Raw genomic sequence first — 22802 nt, 5'->3', positions numbered from 1 at the left:
TAGCAGAAGCCCCAGGTTTCCAGTCCGATGCCCACAAAGTGCATTATGCTGGCATAACTGGGCATGTATTGCATAGCTAAACCTATTACATGCCCATTTGTGGCCTGGTTACAGTTTTATAGTCACAATATCTAATGTATGGTTCCTGGCCTTGAAATGGAGGGGGGGGGGGGGGGGTTAGCTTTTACATCCTGAAATAATCACATCATTCATTGGTTTAAATACAAAATTTTATTCCAGTGTTCAGATTGCATGATTGGCTGTGTTTAGTGCAATGATACAGACATAAAAGGAAATAACCCATCAAGATTCTCACAGCTGAGACTTCTGCTCTTTCCATTCGAGATCCCACCGCAGACCTTCACTGCGACTACACTGTGCTCCATAGTTTACACACGCATGGCCATAAGGACAGCAGTGCACTCTATCAGGACAGCACACACCCTGCAAAAAAAACAAGACACGGGTGCCATCATCATGAGACACTGCTAGTATGATCAAGACTGCATTAATATTGAAGACCAAATACTCACACTAGGGTAAGGGCAGCATGACCAAGGTCCATAAAGTCCTACGCAACAAGTCTGCCCATCAGAGCAATAATGACCTGCGTCACACCACACATAGCCCAATGGCTGGATTGGAGTAGCCTCTTTGATGGAGTCGGATGGTTTATTGCAGCTGGCTGTTGCCACATCGCAGGTGTATCCAGAAGGACAACAGTGGAGGTGGTCTGAACAGCATACAGCCTTATAAAAGGTGAGAAAAGTCATAAAGGTCAATGGAAAAAGTGCAAGGATGCTGTCAGAACATGGACAAAGACAATGCAGAATGTGCATGTGGTAAGTGCTGACGAACAGATGGGCTTTTTGCTCTCATGACTCCATAAAAAAAAAAGTCAAGACGACTCAGTTTGTAAAAGCAAACAGACAATACCAAGATGGAAAAGGGAGATTAAAGAACCTGCCCCCACAGGCCAGTAGTGTCAGCATAGATCACAGGTGAGAAGTGGAAGACTCCATTATGGAGCAAGTCATAGAAGATTAAGGACAGAAAGTGCAAGATGAAGATAAACGTACAGTGGGATATAAAAGTGTGGGCACCCCTGGTCATAATTACTGTTATTGTGAACTGTCAAGTTGAAAGATGAAATTGTTAAAAGGCCTTGACATAAGGAAAATGGGATGATGCAAAAGTTTGGGCACCCTGCATGGTTCGTACCTAGTAGCAAGCCCTTTCCGACCTTGGACATACACTCCATACATCATGGTCGACTGGTACTTACCGCCCATGGAAATATGGAGTATGACCAGGTGATTTTGCAATCACAGATGCTGTGCGCATGCGATTACCGCCAGGTGGCAGCCGATTCTGACAGCTTACACCTGGCAATCCTGCAGGAATGGTGCACACCCCTCCAGGCACTTTGACCCCCAAAATACTGAGAGCGAAGAATTTAGTAGGTGTGCAGAAGTAGGGAGCCCCCTTTGCACTCCGATCAGCTCCCCTGTGATCTAGTAGAAGCCTGTAAAAATGTAAAATATGGGGCCAAAACAAATCTGTAGTAAAAATAGTTCTCGTCACTGTAGTGGTATAAAATTCTGTGACCCGCCTGTTAAGTCAATATGATCACTGCACCCCTAGATGAATTCATAAAGGGGTGTATTTTTTAAGATGGGTCAGTTAAGGGGGTGTGGGGGGATTCTGCTGTTCTGGCACCTCAGGGGCTTTTCCGGTGGGTTCATGGCAGCTCCACTTAATAAGGTCCATTTATTCTTATTAGCCCTTTGAATAACGCAAAACTTAGAGCTAAAACATTTTAGTGGTAAAAATTATTCTCTTCACCGTCCAATAGTATAAAAATCTGTGAGGCACATGTGGTGTCAACATTTTTGCTGCATCCCTGGATGAATTCATTGGGGAGTGTTTGTAAAATGAGGTCAGATATGGGGGTTTCTGCTGTTCTGGCATGTGACCTGGGACCCTCAAACCATTCCTTCAAAATTTGAACTCTTATGGTGCTTCTCTTGTGAGCTTTGCACTGTGCCTCAAAATGAAGCAAAATTGTAGTAGACATAATATATGTGGAAACCAAAAGTATTCTAGATCACATAGCCAAATAGATCAAAAGGAATGGTTAATCACATATGTATATATGGAAAGGACTATAACAGGACAACTGCAATTTTACTGAAAATCAACCAAAAGCACAAGCAGTCAAAAAATCCATAAAAGATAATATTTTATTGGTAATACTTATAAAATTGGACAATACAGTACATGGAAATGAGAGGAGTAAAAGACAAGCGTGCCCAATGGCAAAAGGACCAAATACCCCAGCAACGTGGCCCCAGGATAATTAGCCTTATACATAAATACAAAGGATAATAAACACCTTTCTGGGAGGTCAAAAAGACATTGTAAATACAGTGGTTAATAACTATCAAAAAACCATCACATAGCAAGTGCTAATAATTATAGTCACACACTGCAGAAACTCCCTAACATGACACAGGAGAAACCATCTTAGAGCACATGCTCATAATAGATGCAGTGTACCACAAATTATAAATAAGGTGTCATTACCTGGGAGCGATGAAGACACAGGTAACGGCCTAACCCCGATGCGCGTTTCGGAGCGCACAGCTCCTTCCTCAGGGGGCGTGTCAGGGTTAGGCCGTTACCTCTGTCTCCATCGCTCCCAGGTAATGACACCTTATTTATAATGATTTGTGGTACACTGCATCTATTATGAGTATGTGCTCTGAGATATTATTTATGTATAAGGCTAATTATCCTGGGCCCACATTGCTGGGGTATTTGGCCCTTTTGCCCTTGGGCACACTTGTCTTTTACTCCTCTCATTTCCATGTACTGTATTGTCCAATTTTAAAAGTATTACCAATAAAATATTATCTTATGGATTTTTTGACTGTGCCTCAAAAGTAGTTTGACTACATATGGGATATTGGTATGCTCATGAGAAATTGCACAACTAATTTTGCAGTTCATTTGTCCTTTTATCCCTATGAAAATTAAAAATAAAGTGGAGTCTAAAGTGAACTTGTGAAAAAAAAGTTAAATGGTCATTTTGTCCTTCAACATTTCAAAACTTCCTGTGAAGCACCTGAAGGGTTAACCAACTTCTTGAATGTGGTTTTGAGTACCTTGATGGGGTACACCTTTTAGAACAGTGATACTTTTGGGGATTTTTGTCATAGACCGCTCAAAGTAACTTTAAATGTAATGTAGCCCATAAAAAAAAGGGTTTGTAAACATGATCACTGGTCACTCAACCTCCTACCAAAAAAAAACAAAAAAAAAAAACCACGTTTAAAAAATTGTGCTGATTTAAATTAGACATGTGGGAAATGTTAACTTGTGTGACATAATAGATTTACAGGCATACAAATTAAAAGTTTGAATGTTGCAAAATGTTCACAAAAACGCAAGTTATATCTAACAAATTTCCACCATCATAAGTACGATATGTCATGGAAACAAAGCTCAGAATCACCGGGATCTGTTGAAGCATTCCAGAATTCTCAAATTGACACTTCTCAGAACGGTAAACATCCACCTGGTCATGAAGGTGCAAACAGCCTGGGGTGGGGGTGTAAAGGTTTAGCCACAGATTTTCACTTATGTCCAGATAGGACCGAGTGCCACTGTAAAACCTTCAGCTTGCCCCTTTTGAGGTAGTTTATTGTGGCTTTTGATGTGTTTAGGATCAGAATCCATTTGTAGCAGCCATCCTCTTCTCTACTTCAGCTTTTTTCTCCACAAATTGTTGTTCAGTTAGCATCCCCACTGAAGTTTTGCTTGGTCTTAGACCTTTTCTTGAACTCCACTGTTCCTGTTAACTGCCATTTCTTAATTACATTTCAAACTGAGGAAAGGACAACTTTAAAAATTTTATAAAATCTGGGAAATCAGATGGCCTATCAACAATGATCGTGAACAAGCCTTAATCCCATCAGGCTAATTAAGGTCAGAAACCTTAGTCAAAGTTATGAGCACAAATCTCAAAGTGTGCCCAAACTTTTGCATAAGCCCATTTTTTTTGTAATTTTTAAAGTGTAAAAGATATTTATATTTTTGCCTAATATACAAAAAGGAAATGTTTAATTTTTAACTTTAGACCTTTTAGAGATAAGCAAGTTGTAGGTTAAATTAACTGTTTACAATAATTTTGAACAAGGGTGCCCAAGCCTTTACATGCCACTGTAGATTTATATAACGGCTGAACACCCAACTACTGGTCCCTTACCAGCATAGTGGTCAGTTTAAATATTCAACGAATCAAGAGGCACTAGGAACGATGCCACTTTCACCAGTGAAACCTTCTCGTCATTTAGAAATGTTTACCAATGGGCTTCAAAAATAAGTGTTGGTTGGAACTGTACCTCACCTCCTCCAGGGGGCAGCATGCCCAGCCTCCACCCTCTGTATGGCAGCATGTGGTCCCCTGGGCACAGCTGTGTGACTTATCACACTTCACCTCAGGGGCATGTGCATTGATCTTGCCAGGTCGTGGGGATGAGAACTGACCTAACACACAGGTAGCCTGTTCATGACAAGTCAACCCACTGGGACAGCATGTGGCCTATTTAGGGGAAAGACATGAACTATAGAAATGCAGAAGACAGACAGAAGCAGAGAAGGTTAGTCAGAGTCGGGGGCAGGTTATTACACAACACATGACATGATACCTGCTCATAGGGGCAGCAACCCCATTCCCCAGATTCAAGTCGGCAACAAGTTGTCTCATCAGGACAAGAGGTTTCATCATCACAATTGACGTCGGTACCTATAAGGGTAGAAACTTGGTGACTAGTGCACATTACTATTCTTAAGCTCTGCAAGGTGCTACAGGTGATATTTGCATACATTTGTCACTTAAACATTAGGCCTTTTAATCATAGAAAATAAAAGTGGAGACAGAAGCTGGCACTCATCTAAAAGTGCTTCATGACAGACAAGGTTCAGCTTAGTTCATTAGTAATTAAACTTACTTTTCCCTTTCATTGCTGGAATCTTTTCAGACCAAGGGATGGACAGGGCTGCTTGCTGACATTGTCCCTGGACACAGGTATACCCATTTGGACAGCAGTGCTGATGATCATCACAACACACGGCCTGGGGGTGGTGTGGTGGAGAAAAAAAATTTTTTTTTGCAATTGTTCCTTTACCATCTCAACTCTGCAAAGATACTGGTATTAACATGTTCACATGTTACCTTCTCGTAAGGACAACAACCCCATTCTCCAGAGGCCAGGCGGCAGCAGGTGGCAGTGCCAGGACAGGAAGATGTATCATCACATTTAACAGTGGCTGCAGAAGAGGGGAGAAGGATGTTAAAAAAAAAAAAAAAAAGGCCACATTGTCAACTAGACTTTGTGCATTAGGCATCTCCAGTCTGATACAAGCAATTGGTCAGTATGATGACCACATTAACAGTAATTTTTAAGTGTGTTTTTGACATGTAATGGACATTGTATGCCCTCCCATGTTCTTGAAACAAAGGTGACTGGTCAGAGTGTCTCGGACTAGAGGGTCCTTACTCAGCTATGAGTAAGGACCCTCTAGTCCAAAACGCGTAAGCGTCTGTCACATTGGTGAACCATATGTTTTTTATGTATCTATTCTGTTTTTAAAATTTTTTTTGGAATAAAGTCTTTTGATTTTAACCATCCTTTGGTCGAAGTTGCTGGAACATCTCCTAAGTATTGTGCCTACAAGATTTTCCGGAATCCAAGTTCCCTGCACCGCCCAGGATTGATTGCATTCCTCCAGACTTCGCATTTGCTACGGTTTGGTGAGCTGACAAAAAATTTTTTCCTTTGTGGTCAGAGTGTCTACAGACTTGCCTTCCTCCTTAATTGCTGGTATCTTCTCAGACCACGGAATGGACAGCACCCCTAGCTGACATTGCCCCTGGACACAGGTGAACCCATTGGGACAGCAGTGCTGATGATCATCACAGCACACAGCCTACAACAAAAAAAGTTTAAATGCTTTACAGCGAATCTTAAAACTCCCTACCTCTCCTCCAAAATCTACTGGTACAAACCTTCTCATAAGGACAACAACCCCATTCTCCAGAGGCCAGGCGGCAGCAGGTAGCAGAGCCAGGGCAAGAGGCTGCATCATCACATTTCACAGTGGCTGCAGAGGTAGAGCATTTCAAAACATGTCCATTAGACATCTCTAGTCTGATCCCTGATGGACCATCCTTTAACTACAGAATTTGAGAATAAAGGTTCTAACCCATTGTTTAATTTAGAACCCAAACTTGCCTTCTTCCTTAATTGCAGAAGTCTTCTTAGACCAAGGGATTGATAGCACCTCTTGCTGACATTGCCCCTGGACACAGGTGTACCCATTGGGACAGCAGTGTTCATGATCATCACAGCACACAGCCTAGAAAGAAGAAATGAAGTAATTCCAGAGCAAGTCCTCAAAACTCATCTACCTAAAAGCTACTGGTACAAACCTTCTCATAAGGACAACAACCCCATTCTCCAGAGGCCAAGCGGCAACAGGTGGCAGAGCCAGGGCAAGAGGCTGTATCATCACATTTAACTGTGGCTGCAGAGACAGGAAAAGTCACGTTGAATGGTAAACTCATAGCGCTTAATCAGTTAGGAATCTGCAGCCAATTCATGCTAACTGGGATGGGACATTGGACTAATGACCCCAAAATCAGCATTTTAATACATTTCGACCTGGCATGGAGATCTCACTTGTAGAAATCTGCTTTATGACTACACAAACTTCTAGAAAAGAGCTGCCTCAGAGTTAAGACTCAGCTGCAGTAAGCGGAAGAATTCCAATAAAATCTGACTACAAAGAGTTGGGGTACAGACATTTATGAGTTTCTGAAAATATATTAATGTGATCTTTTTAATAACGCTTTGCTATTCTATTCAGCAGGAGACAAACTACAGATGTTGGAAGTTGTAGTGAATGTGACATGTTGCATTTGGAGCACTAATCTCATTAATACACACCAATCTAGTACATTTAGTGGGTGCACAGACAGAAGAATTTGTTACCTTCCTCACGTAAAGCTGGGATCTTGCTGTACATTGGAATCTCAAAGATTACATTCACACACTTCTTATGAAGAAGATCACAGGTGGTCCCAGAAGGACAGCAGTGGACATGGTCACTACAGCATACGGCCTGCAAGTCATTGACACGGATTAGCAAAATGACAACTAGCCATTATAGAGATCTTAGTAGCCACAATTATACTTACAGACAGGAAGGGGCAGCACCCAAAACGCTTATCCTCAGTTTGGCAGCAGGTTGTTCCATCAGGACAGGAAGATCCATCAAGACAATTTACTTCTTGGACAATTTCTGTGATGTCAATTCAGAAAGTTTAACATGCAGTTTAGTCGGAGGCTTAGCAAAAAGCTCACAGCCTATTTTGGAAGTAAACCAAAAGTTTGGTATAAAAAAAATAAGACAAACTATATCTTGTTTATACTGAAGTGGAAACACTTAAAGGGAACCTGTCAACAGGATTGTGCACAGTAACCTACAGGCAGTGTCAGGTCGGCACCATTATACTGATAATGATACCTTGGTTGATTAAATCTGTCTTGTGGATGTTTTTTAATCTTTATTTTCAGTTGTGTTAATGATATGCTCATGCCCTAATACAGGGATGTGGGGGGGGGGGGGGTCTTCATGTGGTGCTCTGATTAGGTATTCACCTGTATGGCTTCTGACAGGTCACTAATCCCTCACGGACCTGCCCCCTAGTTTTCATAATGAATACCTGTACATAATGAGAAAAGAAAAGCCAAAAAAAAAACCACTTCTACATGGATGCGCCAGCCGTGGCACCTGCGCTGCAACATAATTGCATGTTTAGTGTCCAGTTAATAGCCAACTATTCTTGATGTTAAGGAAAAAAAAAAAAAACCCAACCTCTATTTGAAAACGGCACCCACCGTGAATGTGCAGTAGCAGCTGTGTATAGAGTTCCAATAGCTGCTATTAGGCAGGCGGTGCCATCTTGCTGGAGGAAAAATTCCTCCTCCAAGATGGCACTGCCTACACCTGCGCAGTAGCAGCTCTCGGCTATCTCTATACACCCACAGATATCTGGTACTGCACAGGCGTGGCTGGCACCATTTTCAAATTGGTTTACTTGCTCATCGATAGTTAAGTGGACACTAAACCTTTTTTCTCTTCAGTACGTACAGCTATTCATTATATAAACTAGGAGGCAGGTCCGTGAGGGATTAGTGACCTGTCAGCAGTCTGTATTATGAATAGCTAATCAGAGCACCACATGAAGACCGCCCCACAGGTCACACATTAATTCAAAGCTGAAAATAAAACAACCAGAAGACTGATTTCATCAATCAAGGTATCATTGCAATCAGAATAACGGCACCAACCTGACACTGTAGGTTACTGTGCATAAGTAATACCTTAAGTGATGGCCATTACTGCTAGTATACTATCTACATTATGAACTATGGAGGTCCTACATCTTTGACCACTATGATACCAAGAATAAAAAAAAGGCACCAGGAAGTCTTTGCCAGTCCTTTATTCTCCCATGCTGCAGGGGAACTGAAGCGCAATTCCATTTAACCCCTTTCTGACAATATTCCATCCATGTGACCTGAACCTATTTGACCATGGATGGAATATTATGTCATTTTCAATGACACTGACCGAAGTCGCGGTGATCCCATTAAAATTCCAGTGCCATCTTACGTCTGGGTAGATTCTGCAGTCATCCTGGAGGGCATCGCTGCCCTCACAATCGCTGTGATTGGCTGTTCAATTCTGAACAGCCAATTGCAGCATTTCTCATGGTTTCAGACTGCCTGAAACACTGATGTCCCAGCCTAGGATCGAGCACCTCGCCCCCCAAAAAAAGAATTATGAGCCACCGACTCAGTTTTTTTGTGGCAGAATCAGGAATCAAGTTTGACACCACCGGCCTCACAGAAATGGACTTTCAAAGTAACCTTATGGTGGGCCAAACTAATTTGTATGCTCAATTTTTGGCACAAAGCCCCAGTTAATCATTTTCTAACAGTCTCCTGTAGACACAGTTGAAGTGGTGCGGTTTTGGGGCCTGGTCCTTCATATGGGGATCCTGAAGAGCCGGAACTTCGGCAATATTGAAGTGTTGATGTTTTATACAACACTCCAGTGTGCCAAATAGTCATGGCCCGGACACATTTTGAAGCCATCCACAAATTCCTGCATTAGAGAAATAATGCAGTGTCCCCCACAAGATGACCCCAAATTTGACAGTGTTCAAAGTCTGGCCAGTCCAACACTTCAACAAAAAGTTTGCTGAAGTGCTAGTGCCCCAAAAGGACATCGTGTGGATGAGTCCTTAGTTCATTTTACAGGAAGACTCAGATTCCATCTGTACCTGCCCAGCAAGAGGGCCAGGTAGGGAATTAAACTAAGCTGTGTGAGTACCTCAGGGTACACCCACAGGTTTAGAGTGTACGAAGGGAAGGACACCAGGATTCAACCCCCTGAATGTCCTCCTGGTCCTAGGTGTGAGTGGGAAAATTGTGTGGGATTTGGTGCACCCACTGCTGGATAAGAGGTTATCACCTCTACAGGGATAACTTATACCAGCATCCTGCTCTTCAAATCCCTCTGTGTGAGGTACTGCAGCCTGCGGTACTGTCCGCAAAAATCAGAGCGACCGCCCAAAAACGCTACTTGGGCAGATGCTCAGAAAAGGTGACAGCAGAGCCCAATGTAGCAACCACCTACTGGTGGTCAAGTACAAGAGGGATGTCTTTCTTGACCATCATACACTGATGCCCTTGGCACTGTACGAGGTAACTCTGCACAGGTCAGCAGACTAGACTATGTACTGGGGTACAAGAAAAATATGGGGGCATTGATCTGATCAACTCCTCCAGCCGTACAGTGCTTTGAGAAAGGCCAAGGTGTGGTACAAGAAGCAGGCTGTGCACACCATACAGATGGCAATGCTCAATGCTTTCCTGCTGTCACGATGTGCACACAACACCGATACGTCATACCTTCAGTTCCAGGAGATAGTGATCAAGGACCCGATATTTGGCACTCCGGAATGAGCAGGTCCCAAGTACTTCTGGAACTGAAGGTTCTCGTATCGTACCAGGTTAGCATTTCGCGAGGGAGGTCCCAAACTGGAAAAAACGCAAAAAAAGGTGCAGAGTGTGTTACCAAAGGGGAATCCGCAAGGACACCATTTATCAATGTGACACCTGCCCCAAAAAACCTGGCCTGTGTATGAAAGATTGTTTCAGACTGTACGACACCTCCATGCACTACTAAATTCATTTCTGACTTAAAGGGAATCGGTCACCCCTTTTTTGAGATATCATATAATGATATTCAATTGTGTGTCACATAAGGATTCTCTTAGTACTTTTGCTTCCCCCTGACCCTGCACCTTTCATGCATAAAAAGCTTTTTTATATCAGTTCAGATGTATGTAAACTGCCGCAGTCCGGTCCGCTGGGCAGGGCTTATTCACCTGCTCCCCCCTCCCAGTCTTGCTCTACGCATTTCTTCTTGTGTAGAGCAAAACAGGAAGGGGGGAGCAGGTGAATAAGCCCTGCCCAGCGGCAGTTTACATACATCTGAACCGATATAAAAAAGCTATTTATGCATGAAAGGTGCGGGGTCAGGGGGAAGCAAAAGTACTAAGAGAATCCTTATGTGACAATTGAATTATATCATATGATCTCAAAAGATGGATTTTTGGTTCTTACCGTAAAATCTCTTTCTTGGAGCCTTCATTAGGGGACACAGATTACCATGGGTGTATGCTGCTGCTAGGAGGCTGACACTATGCAAAACAAGAAAATTAGCTCCTCCCCGGCAGTATACACCCACCGACAGGCACGAAGCACCTCAGTCGGTGAAAAAGCAGTAGGAGAAGCAAAGAGAACTCTAAACATATGTACCAACCCAACAAGGGACTCTAAGACCCAACACAGTACAACTTAAACAGGGAGGGTGCTGTGTCTCGCAATGAAGGCTCCAAGAAAGATTTTACGGTAAGAACCAAAAATCCATCTTTTATCGCCTTATTGGGGGACACAGATTACCATGGGACGTTCCAAAGCAGTCCCAAGGGTGGGAACAGCAATAAGGAATGAAAGTAATGGAAAGGCTTAGGTCGGCCGGTGAGCCACCGCCGCCTGCAGAACCTTCCTACCAACAACAGCATCAGACGAGGCCTGGGTATGAACCCTGTAGAACCTCGTGAAAGTGTGCAATGACCAGGTTACGGCCTTGCAAATTTGCATGGCCGAGGCCTGGTGACGAGCAGCCCACGAAGCCGCCACAGCCCGGGTGGAATGAGCTCTTATTCCCGAAGGGGGTCGCTTTTCCTGAAGACGATACGCCTCCAGAATGGTAGAACGAATCCAGCGAGCGATCGCGGATCTGGAAGCCGGAAGGCCCTTCTGGCGACCTTCAGAGATGATCAGCAAGGAATCGGACCGACGAAAGGAAGAAGTCCTGGCGAGATAGACACGCAGGGCTCTAACTACATCCAGTTTGTGGAGAGACTTCTCAAGAGGAGGAGATTGAGCTGGACAAAAAGAAGGAAGGACGATATCCTCATTGATATGGAAAGCGGAAACCACCTTTGGAAGAAAAGAAGGAACGCGCCTGAGAACGGCTTTGTCCTGATGGAGAATCAGGTAAGGGGAACGACAAGACAAGGCCGCCAATTCAGAAACTCTTCTGATGGATGAAATGGCGATCAAAAAGGTGACCTTCCAAGAGAGAAGGGACAAAGGGATGTCCTGGAGAGGCTCGAACGGCGCCTTCTGGAGAGCGCGAAGAACGAGGTTGAGATCCCACTGGTCTATTGGCGAATGATGAGGAGGAGCCACGTGGGAAACCCCTTGCAGAAAGGTTTTGACCTGTGGTAGAGAAGCTAGCTCTCTTTGGAAGAGGATAGAGAGAGCGGAAACCTGGCCCTTGAACGTACTGAGGGACAGACCCGCGTCTAACCCAGACTGAAGAAACCCAAGGATAGATGGGATAGAAAAGGACATTGGGAAGACTCATCATCGCACCAACGGAAAAAAGCCTTCCAGTACCTATAGTAAATGCGGGAAGAGGCTGGTTTCCTGGCTCTGATCATAGTTTGAATAACCTGACTGGACAGACCTGATTCCTCCAGAATTGCGGTCTCAACGGCCATGCCGTCAAACTCAGAGACTGAGAATTCTTGTGGTAAAGGGGGCCTTGCGAGAGAAGGTCTGGACGGTCTGGAAGCCTCCAGGGGACGTCCGCGAGCATGTTGACCAGTTCCGCGTACCAAGGCCGTCTTGGCCAATCTGGAGCGACTAGAATCACAGGTACGCCTTCCGATTTTATCTTTTTGACCACTCGAGGGATCAAGGCCAGAGGCGGGAACAGATAAGGAAGTTGAAACTGGGACCACGGAGTCACCAGTGCGTCGCATGCGACGGCTAGAGGGTCCCTGGACCTGGCTACGAACTGCAGCACCTTGTGGTTCATCCGAGATGCCATGAGATCGACATCCGGGGTGCCCCAACGGTCGCATATCTGAGAGAAGACTGCGGGGTGCAGGGACCATTCGCCAGACGCTAGGCCCTGGCGACTCAGAAAGTCGGCTGCCCAATTTTCCACCCCTGGAATATGGACGGCGGAGATTGTCGGAACATAACGTTCTGCCCAGCGGAATATCTTGGCCACTTCTGACATTACTTGCTTGCTGCGCGTGCCCCCCTGATGGTTTATGTACGCCACGGCCGTGGCGTTGTCCGACTGAATAAGGACCGGCTTGCCGGACAGGAGGGGCTGCCAATGAAAGGCCAGGAAGATTGCTCTGATCTCCAGAAGATTGATTGGGAGGAGAGACTCCTGTGGCTTCCAGCGTCCTTGGGCCGCTTTCTGATGGAACACGGCCCCCCATCCTAGAAGGCTCGCATCGGTGGTGATGACTTGCCACTGAGGCGGAAGGAAGGACCTCCCTTGGAGAACTGACGCTGGCCGTAGCCACCAAGTGAGAGACTGCCTCACTCTGAGAGGAAGCAGAATAGGACGGTCCAAGGACATCGTGGTCTTGTCCCAGGCTGAAAGCAGAGACAGCTGGAGGGGGCGAAGATGAAACTGCGCAAAGGGTACTGCTTCCATGGAAGCCACCATCTTCCCCAGGACCTTCATGCAGAACCGAATGGGAATGGGAGCAGGCCTCTTAAGAGTCCTGATGCCCTTGGAAAGAGTTGTAAATTTTTCCCTTGGAAGAAAAACACGGGCTAGCTTCGTATCGAATTCCATGCCCAAGAAAGGTCAGACGCTGGGTGGGGATCAGAATGGACTTCTCCTTGTTGACTAGCCAACCTAGGCGGCTGAGAGTGTCCAGAGTTATCTGAAGGCTCTGGAGACAGTCCTGGCGAGACGAACCCTTGATCAAAAGATCGTCCAGATAAGGGATGATGAGGATCCCTCTGGAGCGAAGGATGGCCATGACGGTCGCCATCACCATCGTGAAAACATGGGGCGCTGAAGCTAGGCCGAAAGGAAGAGCTGTGAACTGAAAGTGGTCTCCCTGAAACGCAAATCGAAGATACTTCTGATGCTGCGCACAAATTGGAATGTGCAGATAGGCATCCCGAATGTCCACCGAGCAGAGGAATTCCCCGGGTTCCATGGAAGCAATCACCGACCGAAGAGACTCCATTTTGAAATGAAGAATCTTCACGTGGCGATTGAGCAATTTGAGGTCCAGAATAGGACGAAGAGAGCAGTCTTTCTTCGGGACTACAAAGAGATTGGAGTAGAACCCGGAAAACCATTCGTTTGAGGGAACAGGAACAATGACTCCGGCGGAAAGAAGGGAGGAAATGGCGTGCAGAAAACCCGGAATCTGGGCCCGCTGTCGCGGAGGCCGAGACCGGAAAAACCGTCTGTTCGGGAGTGAAGCAAATTCGATCTTGTATCCGGATGCGACGAGTTCTCTGACCCAAGCGTCGTCGACAACGGACAGCCAAGCATCCGCGAAAGAGGAAAGTCTGCCTCCCACCCTGGAAGAAATTCCAGGTGGGGGTGACCCGTCACTTAGACGAAAATCTGCCGGAATTGGCGCCTGCAGATCTGGAATATTGTCCTCTAGATCAGTGGTCCCCAACCTTTTTTGCACCAGGGACCGGTTTCAAGCAAGACCATTCTTCCATGGCCCAGCAGGGCGGGGATGGAGGTGTGGCAGGGGCGGGGCTATGTACACTGTTGTAGTTTAGCAGTGCATACTTATAATTAAACATTTATAATGTGACTCAACTCACCATAGGTTTTGAATGAGTGCTCCATCACCCCCTTCTCCCCATCATTGCCTTCACCCCATCACTCCCTTCTCCCCATCATTGCCTTCACCCCCTCATTCCCCTCTCCCCATCACTGCCATCTCCCCATCACTCCCCTCTCCCCATCACTGCCGTCTCCCCATCACTGCCGTCTCCCCATCACTGCCGTCTCCCCATCACTGCCGTCTCCCCATCACTCCCCTCATGTCCCCATCTCTTCCAGGGCCAGGCTACACACACACAGACCAACACACACACACACGTACACACACAGACAGACACACACACACACACACCTCTCCTCACCTGTCGCAGCATCGCCCGCGCTTCCTCGCTCTGACACCGCAGCGGCCGCGCTCCTCTCTGTGTCAGTCAGAGACAGGAAGCGCGGGCGGCGGGCAGGAAGCTGGACGCAGTGGACGGGTCCTTGCAGCTCCGCGCTCCCTGGCCGCCGCTAAGAACTGCTGCGCGCCGCCCCAGCCCCCGCTACGCCACTGACCGCCCCTGGCTCCCCTTGTGTCCGCGGACCGGCAAGGGCACTGCAGCGGCCCGGTGCTGGGCCGCGGACCGGCGGTTGGGGACCCCTGCTCTAGATCTCCAGCGAGGAGCGGGTTTGTAGGAAGGTTTCCTCTGATCCCGCTCCCTGGTGGCGGGCGGCTGATCCTGTTGAGTGGCTCTCTCCGTGGCAGAGAAGGGACGAAAGGGCCTGAATGGTCGAAAACCCTTTCTGTTCAAAAAAACGTTTTGGTCGAGATTGGGGAAGCGAAGTACTTTTACCTCCAGTGGCATCGGAAATTATCTGATCCAGCTTTGCTCCAAAGAGTCTAGAGCCATGGAATGGCAGATTGGTAAGCGACTTTTTTGAAGTAGTGTCCGCATTCCATGACTTTAGCCAGAGGACTCGGCGTACAGCTACTATGTTGCTGTTAGCCCTTGCAACGCAGCCGGCCGCGTCCAAGGAGGCGGCCAAAACGTATTTACCCGCATGGTTAATCTGATCTGCAAGATCCGCCAACTAGTCTTGAGGAGCTGACGCTAAGATGCCTCTGCAAAGAATTTTTGCCCAAGCGGAAATGACTTTCGCCACCCAGGCGGATGCGAAAATAGGGCAGAGAGGCGCCAGATGCCTCAAAGATAGATTTAGCTAGAGATTCAATCTGCCTGTCAGAAGGATCTTTGAGCGATGCCCCATCTGGTAGAGAGCACCGTTTTTGAGGCTATCCGGGAAACTGGAGGATCCACCTCGGGAGCCTTGGACCACTTTGAGAGCAGTTCTGCGTCAAAGGGGTACAGAACGTCCAAGTACTTGCGGCCTGAGAAACGTTGCTCAGGGCGCTCCCAGTGTTTGGATAAGGTAGTATCGAAATCGTTGTGACTGGGAAAGGTTCGAGACAGAGGTCTTGCTCGTTTAAGGAGAACCGAGCATTCCTGAGGTGGAGCCTCATCCTGTTTAATTTTTAGTGTTTGGAAGATAGCTGCAATAAGACTATCGACCATGTCCCGCGTTTTAGAAACGCTGTACCCCTCAGAACTAGCTTCCGATTGAGAATCATCGCCTGACTGAAGGTTGTCATCCGAGGAAGGAGAAGGAGGCCTGGGAGCGGAAGGGCCCTGCGAGCTCGAGGACGAAGTGGACAGAGCCCGCTTCCTAGAAGTCCTACCCTTTCTGTCTCTCTGAAGGTCGCGGTCAGGTGCGGACGACTCACCCCGAGAGGCGGTCGGGGCAGAGGTGGCTGAGGATAGCTCAGGTAATCGTTCTAAGACCTGGACCAGCGACTGATACTTTTGTCAAATCAGAGACAGACTGACATTGTAACGGCCCACTCCGGGGGGAGAGAGGAGGGAAGAGCGCCCTCAGGCCGGGACTCTGTGTGTTCCTGAGATGCTGACATATTTGAAGGACTGCAGGGGGGGCAGAATGGGGACGACCGACCAGATGCCCACTTCTTTTTACAGCGCGCACAGGCGTAATAGGTAGCGGTGGACCTCAAGCAGAGATCCCCTGAAGGGTTGGGCATAAGTAAACTGCACTGAATGGCCGCAGGAATTAGGGAATAACTGCCGAGGAGAGCTAATCCTTGCCTCAGAGCAGAGCCTACCGAGATTCTGTGCGAGCAGCAGAAGAAACGCCAAAGTGTCCCCCAAGCAGCGCAGGAAGGAGTGATTAGGAACAGGAGATCCTTGTGCTGGAAGATGGGGGCGGAGCATAGCGGCTGCGCCGTGAGTGGTTAATAGCGACGGAGAGGGCATGGCAGAAGGGGGAGGCTGGCATCTCAAAGAGAAAGAAGCGCGCTAGGAAGGGAGGAGGGAGCAGAAGAATTCCCCACGCTGAGGGGAAAGTGAAAGTGAAAGTGACGGCGCCGCAGCCCCATGCCGACCCCGACATACCGCGCTAAGGAAGTGGCCATCTGATCGCGGTCCTGCTGCTTGCGACGCTGCAGTGAGTGAGGGGAACCCCAGAGTCTCCCTGACTAGAGCAGGGGAAGGGGAGGACCACAAGCGGCTGTGTAAGCGCCCGGCAGGCAGAAAGGGCGGGAGATTCAAATGCTGTGGACCTCACCAAGGTCCTTTTTTCTTCTCCCATGCACTGAAGCTTATGCGGGGCCGGAGGGAACGTACAGGCACTTACCTGACGTCCCAGAAGAGGATGACCACAGGGGCACGGGGAAACGGCAGGCCGCTGGGAGGGGAAGGAGTCCTCTGTACCCGCATCCTGCAGAAGACGGCTTGAAACACCTGCGATCGCCGTCTTCCTCTCAGCCCTGTCCCGAGAAAGGGGTGAGGAGGGGGATTCGGCAAGGACCAGCCACCTGTCCACAACCCTTATCACCGGAAGGTGATAGGGAAAAGTCCTGCCTGCGGTACTGAGAGTTGCGATGTGGGTGACACCACACTGCTCGCTCAGCCGCATGATATAGGAAATCAGGATGATAACTATACCCTGTTTCCCACTGGAAAAAACCTAAAAGATAAAAGGAAAAGATTAAAAAGTTCAAGCTAAACCTGAAAGAAAAATTGGATTAAAAACTGCGGATATGGGGAGATCCCGGTCCACCTCCTACAGACACTAAGCACAAACTGAGGTACTTGGTGCCTGTCGGTGGGTGTATACTCCCGGGGAGGAGCTAATTTTCTTGTTTTGCATAGTGTCAGCCTCCTAGCAGCAGCAGCATACACCCATGGTAATCTGTGTCCCCCAATAAGGCGATAAAGAAAAAGGGGTGACAAATTCCCTTTAACCAACTTACACATGACAACCTGACAAACTACACAACTCACATGCCACTACATTAAAAGATTCACATACCAGGAAACCTTAGATTAGTTCCAAAAAGGGGGCACTTGTTGATCATTGCCACTGTTTAGGCACATCTAGATAAATTCCTTAAGGTGGTATAGTTTCCAAAATGAGGTTGTTTTTTTTTTTATTGTTAGGCATCAGGAGCTCTGCAAACACAACATGATGCCATCAGACCATTCCATCAAAGTCTGCATTCCTAAACGTCACTACTTCCCTTTCCTTCAGAGCCCGGATGTGTGCCCAAACAGTTTTTTCCCACATATGGGGTACCAGCATACTCAGGACAAATTGGACAACTTTTCGGGTCCAATTTCTCCGATTATCCTTGTGAAAATAAAAAATTGGGGGCTAAAAAATCATTTGTGAAAAAAGGTTTATTTTCATGGCTCTAAATTATAAACTTTGCACCTAAACAGTGTTTTTTTCCCCATATATTGGGTATCGTTTTCGCCAAATTTCTGTTTACACAAATAAACGCAAGTTATATAGAAAAGTTTTTACCACTACCATGAAGAACAATGTCAAACAAAACCTCAGAATCGTCAAAATCCATTGAAGTGTTTTACAGTTATTAACTCAAAGGGACAGTGGTCAGAATTGTAAAAATTGGCCTGTCATTAACCCCTTCCTTACCGATGACGGAATAGTAAGTCATCGGTAAGGTCCCCCGCTTTAAGGTGGGCTCTGGTGGTGAGCCCACCTCAAAGCTGCAACATGTCAGCTGTTATGAACAGCTGACATGTGCCCGCAATAGGCCCGAGCGGAATCACCGTCCGCCTGCGCCTATTAACTAGTTAAATCCCGCTGTCAAAGACGACAGCGGGCATTTACATAGCATTTCCGGCTGCAGGGCCGGAAATTAGCTCATTGCCGACCCCAGTCACGTATAGGGGGTCGGCGTCATGTTGCCTGGACAGCCAGAGGTCTCAAAGACCTCTATGGTTGTTCCAGGCAGATGGCCTTCAGTGCCACCCAGTGATTGGCGGTGAAAGCACAGGAGTAAATTTGCTACATATGGGCGATCTGCTCATCGCCCATATGTAGCAGAGCCGATCGAGTATTGCATGCTTCAAGCCTCCTATGGAGGCTATTGAAGCATGCCAAAAGTTAAAGGAAAAAAAAAAAAAAAAAAGAAGAGTTCAAATCACCCCCCTTTCGCCCCAATCAAAATAAAATCCTACATGCACATACAGTATTAGGTATCGCCACGTTCAGAATCGCCAGCTCTAGCAATAAAAAAAAAAAAAAAAGCATTAACCTGATTGCCAAACGAAGTAGCGGGAAAAAAAAAAAAAAAATCAAAACGCCAGAATTATGTTTTTTTGCTCGCCGCGACATTGCATTAAAATGCAATAACGGCCAATCAAAAGATCGTATCCGCACAAAAGTTGTATCATTAAAAATGTCAGCTCGGCACCCAAAAAATAAGCCCTCACCCAACCCCAGATCACAAAAAATGGAGACGTTACAGGTCTCAGAAAATTGCGTAATTTTTTTTTTTTTTTTTTAGCAAACTTTGGAATTTTTTTCACCACTTAGATTAAAGACCATAGACATGTTTGGTGTCTATGAACTCGTAATGACCTGGAGAATCATAATGGCAGGTTAGATTTAGCAACTAGTGAACCTAGCAAAAAAGCCAAGCTAAAAAGTGTGGGATTGCACTTTTTTTGCAATTTCACCGCACTTGGAATTTTTTTCCCCGTTTTCGAGTACACAACATGGTAAAACCAATGGTGTCATTTAAAAGTACAACTCGTCCCGCAAAAAATAAGCCCTCACATGGCCATATTGATTGAAAAATCGAATAAAGCTCCAGGAGTGAAGGGGTTAACCTGCAAACCACCTTTGAGGCTAAAGGGGGGTTTTCCCAAGAAAAGTTAATTTTAGTCAACATTTTAATCCATAAATCTTTGAGTAATGAGATCCCCAACTGGAAGTATTAAAAAAAAAAATATGTTTTTGTGCTGAGGACTTTATTCATGTGCACCTGCTGTGTGCAGGGACTGCTGTAGCACTTCTGGCATATAAAATGTCAACATTTTCATGGGCAAGTGTGTCCATGCCTCTATCCCAGCCCATTCCAACTGAGCCAATTTAAACTGATGGGAAAGTTGCAAAAAAACTACAAAAGTTTTAGGCAGTTTTCCAGTGTGCAAAAATTTTGCAACTTTTTAAAGCTTCCATGCCATTTTTCTGGCATCAAAACATTGATGAATTGTCCCATCCAACTCAAGCTACCTCCACCATTAAGTCTGGCTAACAAATGTACACGTAACATGCTAGTAATAGAAAAGAAAATTAAAAAAGAGACAAGTCAGATTGAATGACACTAACTGGCACGGATTAGCTTCACTCTGGCTGGAACCTTCTTCAGCAGAGGAACATCCCCATTCTCAGATACACATCTGCCATGTTCCAAGTCACATACAGCAGAGTGTGGGCAGCAGTGCAGGTGATCATTACAGCATGTTGCCTACAAATATAAGGTTTAAGTCAAGCATCCATGTCAGAAGCAAGGTTTGTTTTACATACCGGACCTGTTCACGTTTCTGCTGCTAAACCCCATTTACATCAATTAAGCCAAGGTGCAGTACCAGCCACAAGGCACGGCTAGGACACGGGCAAGTCTAATACTTAATCCTTTAAATGGTCCTGCCTAAAAATCATGCACAATTCAAGGCTACATTAGTATTAATTTTTGATAAGGATTTTGCTCAAATCAGGCCTATAAAGCCAAAGTTCAGGAACAGTAAGCATGGAGAATATGGCCTTCACATTCTGCAGCATTAGAAGCCCCCTAAAAAGTCACCGATCTCCTCACCTGTGGCATAGGGCAACATCCCCAGGTTTGGTCAGAAACTTGACAGCAGGTTGCATCGCTAGGACATTCTGATTTTCCATCAGGACAGACTATGGCCGATAGGTTTGAAACTGAAAGAAGCAGAACGTAATGAGCCAGAGAAGAGCGAAGCCATGCTGAAGTCAGTTATTGAGCGATTTCTCACCTGGGACACAATGACGACCATCTTCAGAGCAATGGCTGCCTGAAGGACAGCAGTGATGTCCATCATGGCAAGATGATCCCTGGATATAGAGAAATTCATTTATAATGGTGGTAGACTAAAGCTGTCAGAAAGATGCATACATTCACAGGAGATTTAATCGTAACAATTGTGTATTTGCAGTGGAATTCACTGATCACTCTATGCCAATGCTCAGATTTCTGCAGTTTATACTTCCATGGGTCTGCACATGGATTTGCCACATTCAATTAAACCAATTCATGAGCTGCTTCCCTCTGTTCCCAATTCAATACATGACATGTCACAAAGGAGTTTTCAAATCCATTTCTTTGGATGGCCATGTAAATTTCCCACTTAACAGTTGGTTGTGTGTGAATCTCAGGTTTGTGCACAAATAATTCCTAGGGTAATTGCACCCTGAAAGTGTACCTGTTGGCAAGGTTTCTCAGTAACTGACAGACCGTGTCAGGTTGGTGGGCGTTCTACTGATTAAAATGATACCTTGGCTGATCAAGTCTATCTTTGTACTTTTCAGTTAATGAGATTCTTGTGCTCTGGGGGAGGGGGTCTTTATGTGGTGCTCTGCATACATATGCATCCTTAAGGGCTCATGACAGGTACCTGATCCTTTAGTGACCTGTGCCCCCGCCCCCCCATTTTACATAATATTTTTCCTTTCAAAGCCATCAATATTATATGCATTAACTTCAGTTCACAGTAGCATCCATCACTTGCTGATAAATGCCACCGCACAAGCGCCGCCATTTTTCTGCGGCAATATTTTTTCCTCCAACAAAATGGTGCTTGTGCAGTAGCATCTAGCAGCAAGTGATGGCTGCGACTGCACATGCTCTGCCATTTTGCTGAAGTTAAATTTTTTTTTCTAAGCCTTTATATTATATTCATTATGAACAGGGGGCATGTCACTGAGGGATCAGTGACCTGTCAAGCCATACAGATTCATATGCAAGCATAGCACCACATCAAGACACCCCCACAGGCCACCCTGAAGCACAGGATCTCATTAATCTGTATTTGTAGTTTTCAGTTAAACAGATGATTTCATCAACCCAGGTATCATTTTAATCAGCATAACGGCACCAACTTGACACTGTAGGTTACTGTGCACAGTTCTGCTGACAGGTTCCCTTTAAAAGAACACGACTTGCTACATACAGTACAGAGCCTAAAGGGGCAGTGTTTCACCCCCACCCAGCCATTTCTGGTGGTTTTATTTTATTTTTTAATACTTTTTTAACTACTAAGTACAAGTCACTAATGCAGATAAAGTCAGCATCTTTGTTTTTTCAATTCTTTCTATAAATCAGCAGCAAGTGTAGGGGGCTCTCTCCCTTTTCCACCCACCGCAGTCACTGATTGACAAGTTGCTCTTGTCTGAGTGACCTGCCTCCCACACTGCAGGTCTCAAGTGCTGTCAACTCCTTGGGCAGCACATGCACAGATCGATCATCTGGGTCTAGCTAAGCCCATCAAGACTTTACTGTGACAGCGCTGGCGAGCGACCTCTGCAGGTCAGAGGAGTGACCCAGAATCCTGAGATTGCAGGGCCAAGTACCCTGTACTTGCAGATCAGTTCCATAACAATTGGAAAAGCAATTCCTGAATGAAATAAAGAATTGAGAAAAAGGTTTGGATTTAATCTGCATTACACCAACCTAACATACTAGATCAGTTGGGGTACTAAAACCTGCTGACAGGTTCCCTTTAAAGCATTGTAGGTCATGGTCTAATAGGTCACAAGTCTACAGTAGCTAGGTCTCAAAATTGGCCCATTTATTGCCCCTTGTATTAACACAAGGATTATAGCTGCAGAGCATTACCACTGCCTCCACCATACAGGAAATGTGCACAATTACCTGAGTAAATGGACAGCAGGCAGAGTCTCCCTGCGGAGTGACAACACATGAATATTCGTCAGGACAACCCTCGTCATTGGAGCAGAATACCCCAGATGTGATCATTGGGAGGGACCGAGTCACAACCTGGAAACAATGAGAACCTTTCTGGATTACTACAGATTTATCTGCAACATGACTAATACCATCATGTGGACTGTGCCAGGCACACTCGGGAACCCATTTCATAATGCTGGGAATTCTGATGATGATCTAAGGT

At 46.0% G+C, this 22802-nt stretch overlaps 1 protein-coding gene across 3 annotated transcripts in view; it reads right to left on the bottom strand.

Annotated features, from left to right (window-relative positions):
* Positions 1 to 212: 212 nt before the first annotated feature.
* GRN (granulin precursor) overlaps positions 213 to 22802 on the bottom strand; it is a 29816-nt gene continuing 7226 nt past the window's right edge. For 2 of the 3 annotated variants that reach the window (XM_073572835.1, XM_073572836.1), the window contains exons 3-18: positions 22544 to 22669; positions 20649 to 20727; positions 20465 to 20574; positions 19978 to 20116; positions 7265 to 7368; positions 7059 to 7188; positions 6497 to 6591; positions 6300 to 6423; positions 6074 to 6168; positions 5871 to 5994; positions 5240 to 5334; positions 5016 to 5139; positions 4713 to 4810; positions 4412 to 4606; positions 534 to 749; positions 213 to 444 (exon numbers count right to left, since the gene is read on the bottom strand). In XM_073572835.1, coding sequence (XP_073428936.1) covers positions 313 to 444; positions 534 to 749; positions 4412 to 4606; positions 4713 to 4810; positions 5016 to 5139; positions 5240 to 5334; positions 5871 to 5994; positions 6074 to 6168; positions 6300 to 6423; positions 6497 to 6591; positions 7059 to 7188; positions 7265 to 7368; positions 19978 to 20116; positions 20465 to 20574; positions 20649 to 20727; positions 22544 to 22669 — 1986 coding nt within the window. In that variant the 3' untranslated portion in view covers positions 213 to 312. The remainder of the gene's footprint in view (positions 445 to 533; positions 750 to 4411; positions 4607 to 4712; positions 4811 to 5015; positions 5140 to 5239; positions 5335 to 5870; positions 5995 to 6073; positions 6169 to 6299; positions 6424 to 6496; positions 6592 to 7058; positions 7189 to 7264; positions 7369 to 19977; positions 20117 to 20464; positions 20575 to 20648; positions 20728 to 22543; positions 22670 to 22802) is intronic. The other variant, XM_073572837.1, reaches the window with a different exon arrangement.

The sequence above is a fragment of the Dendrobates tinctorius genome, unplaced genomic scaffold (assembly GCF_039654945.1).
Source record: "Dendrobates tinctorius isolate UK_male_01 unplaced genomic scaffold, ASM3965494v1 ptg000032l, whole genome shotgun sequence".
Taxonomy (NCBI): Eukaryota; Metazoa; Chordata; class Amphibia; order Anura; family Dendrobatidae; genus Dendrobates; species Dendrobates tinctorius.
The sequence above is the reverse complement of the archived record's forward strand: the minus strand, read 5'-3'. Positions and strand labels throughout refer to the sequence as shown.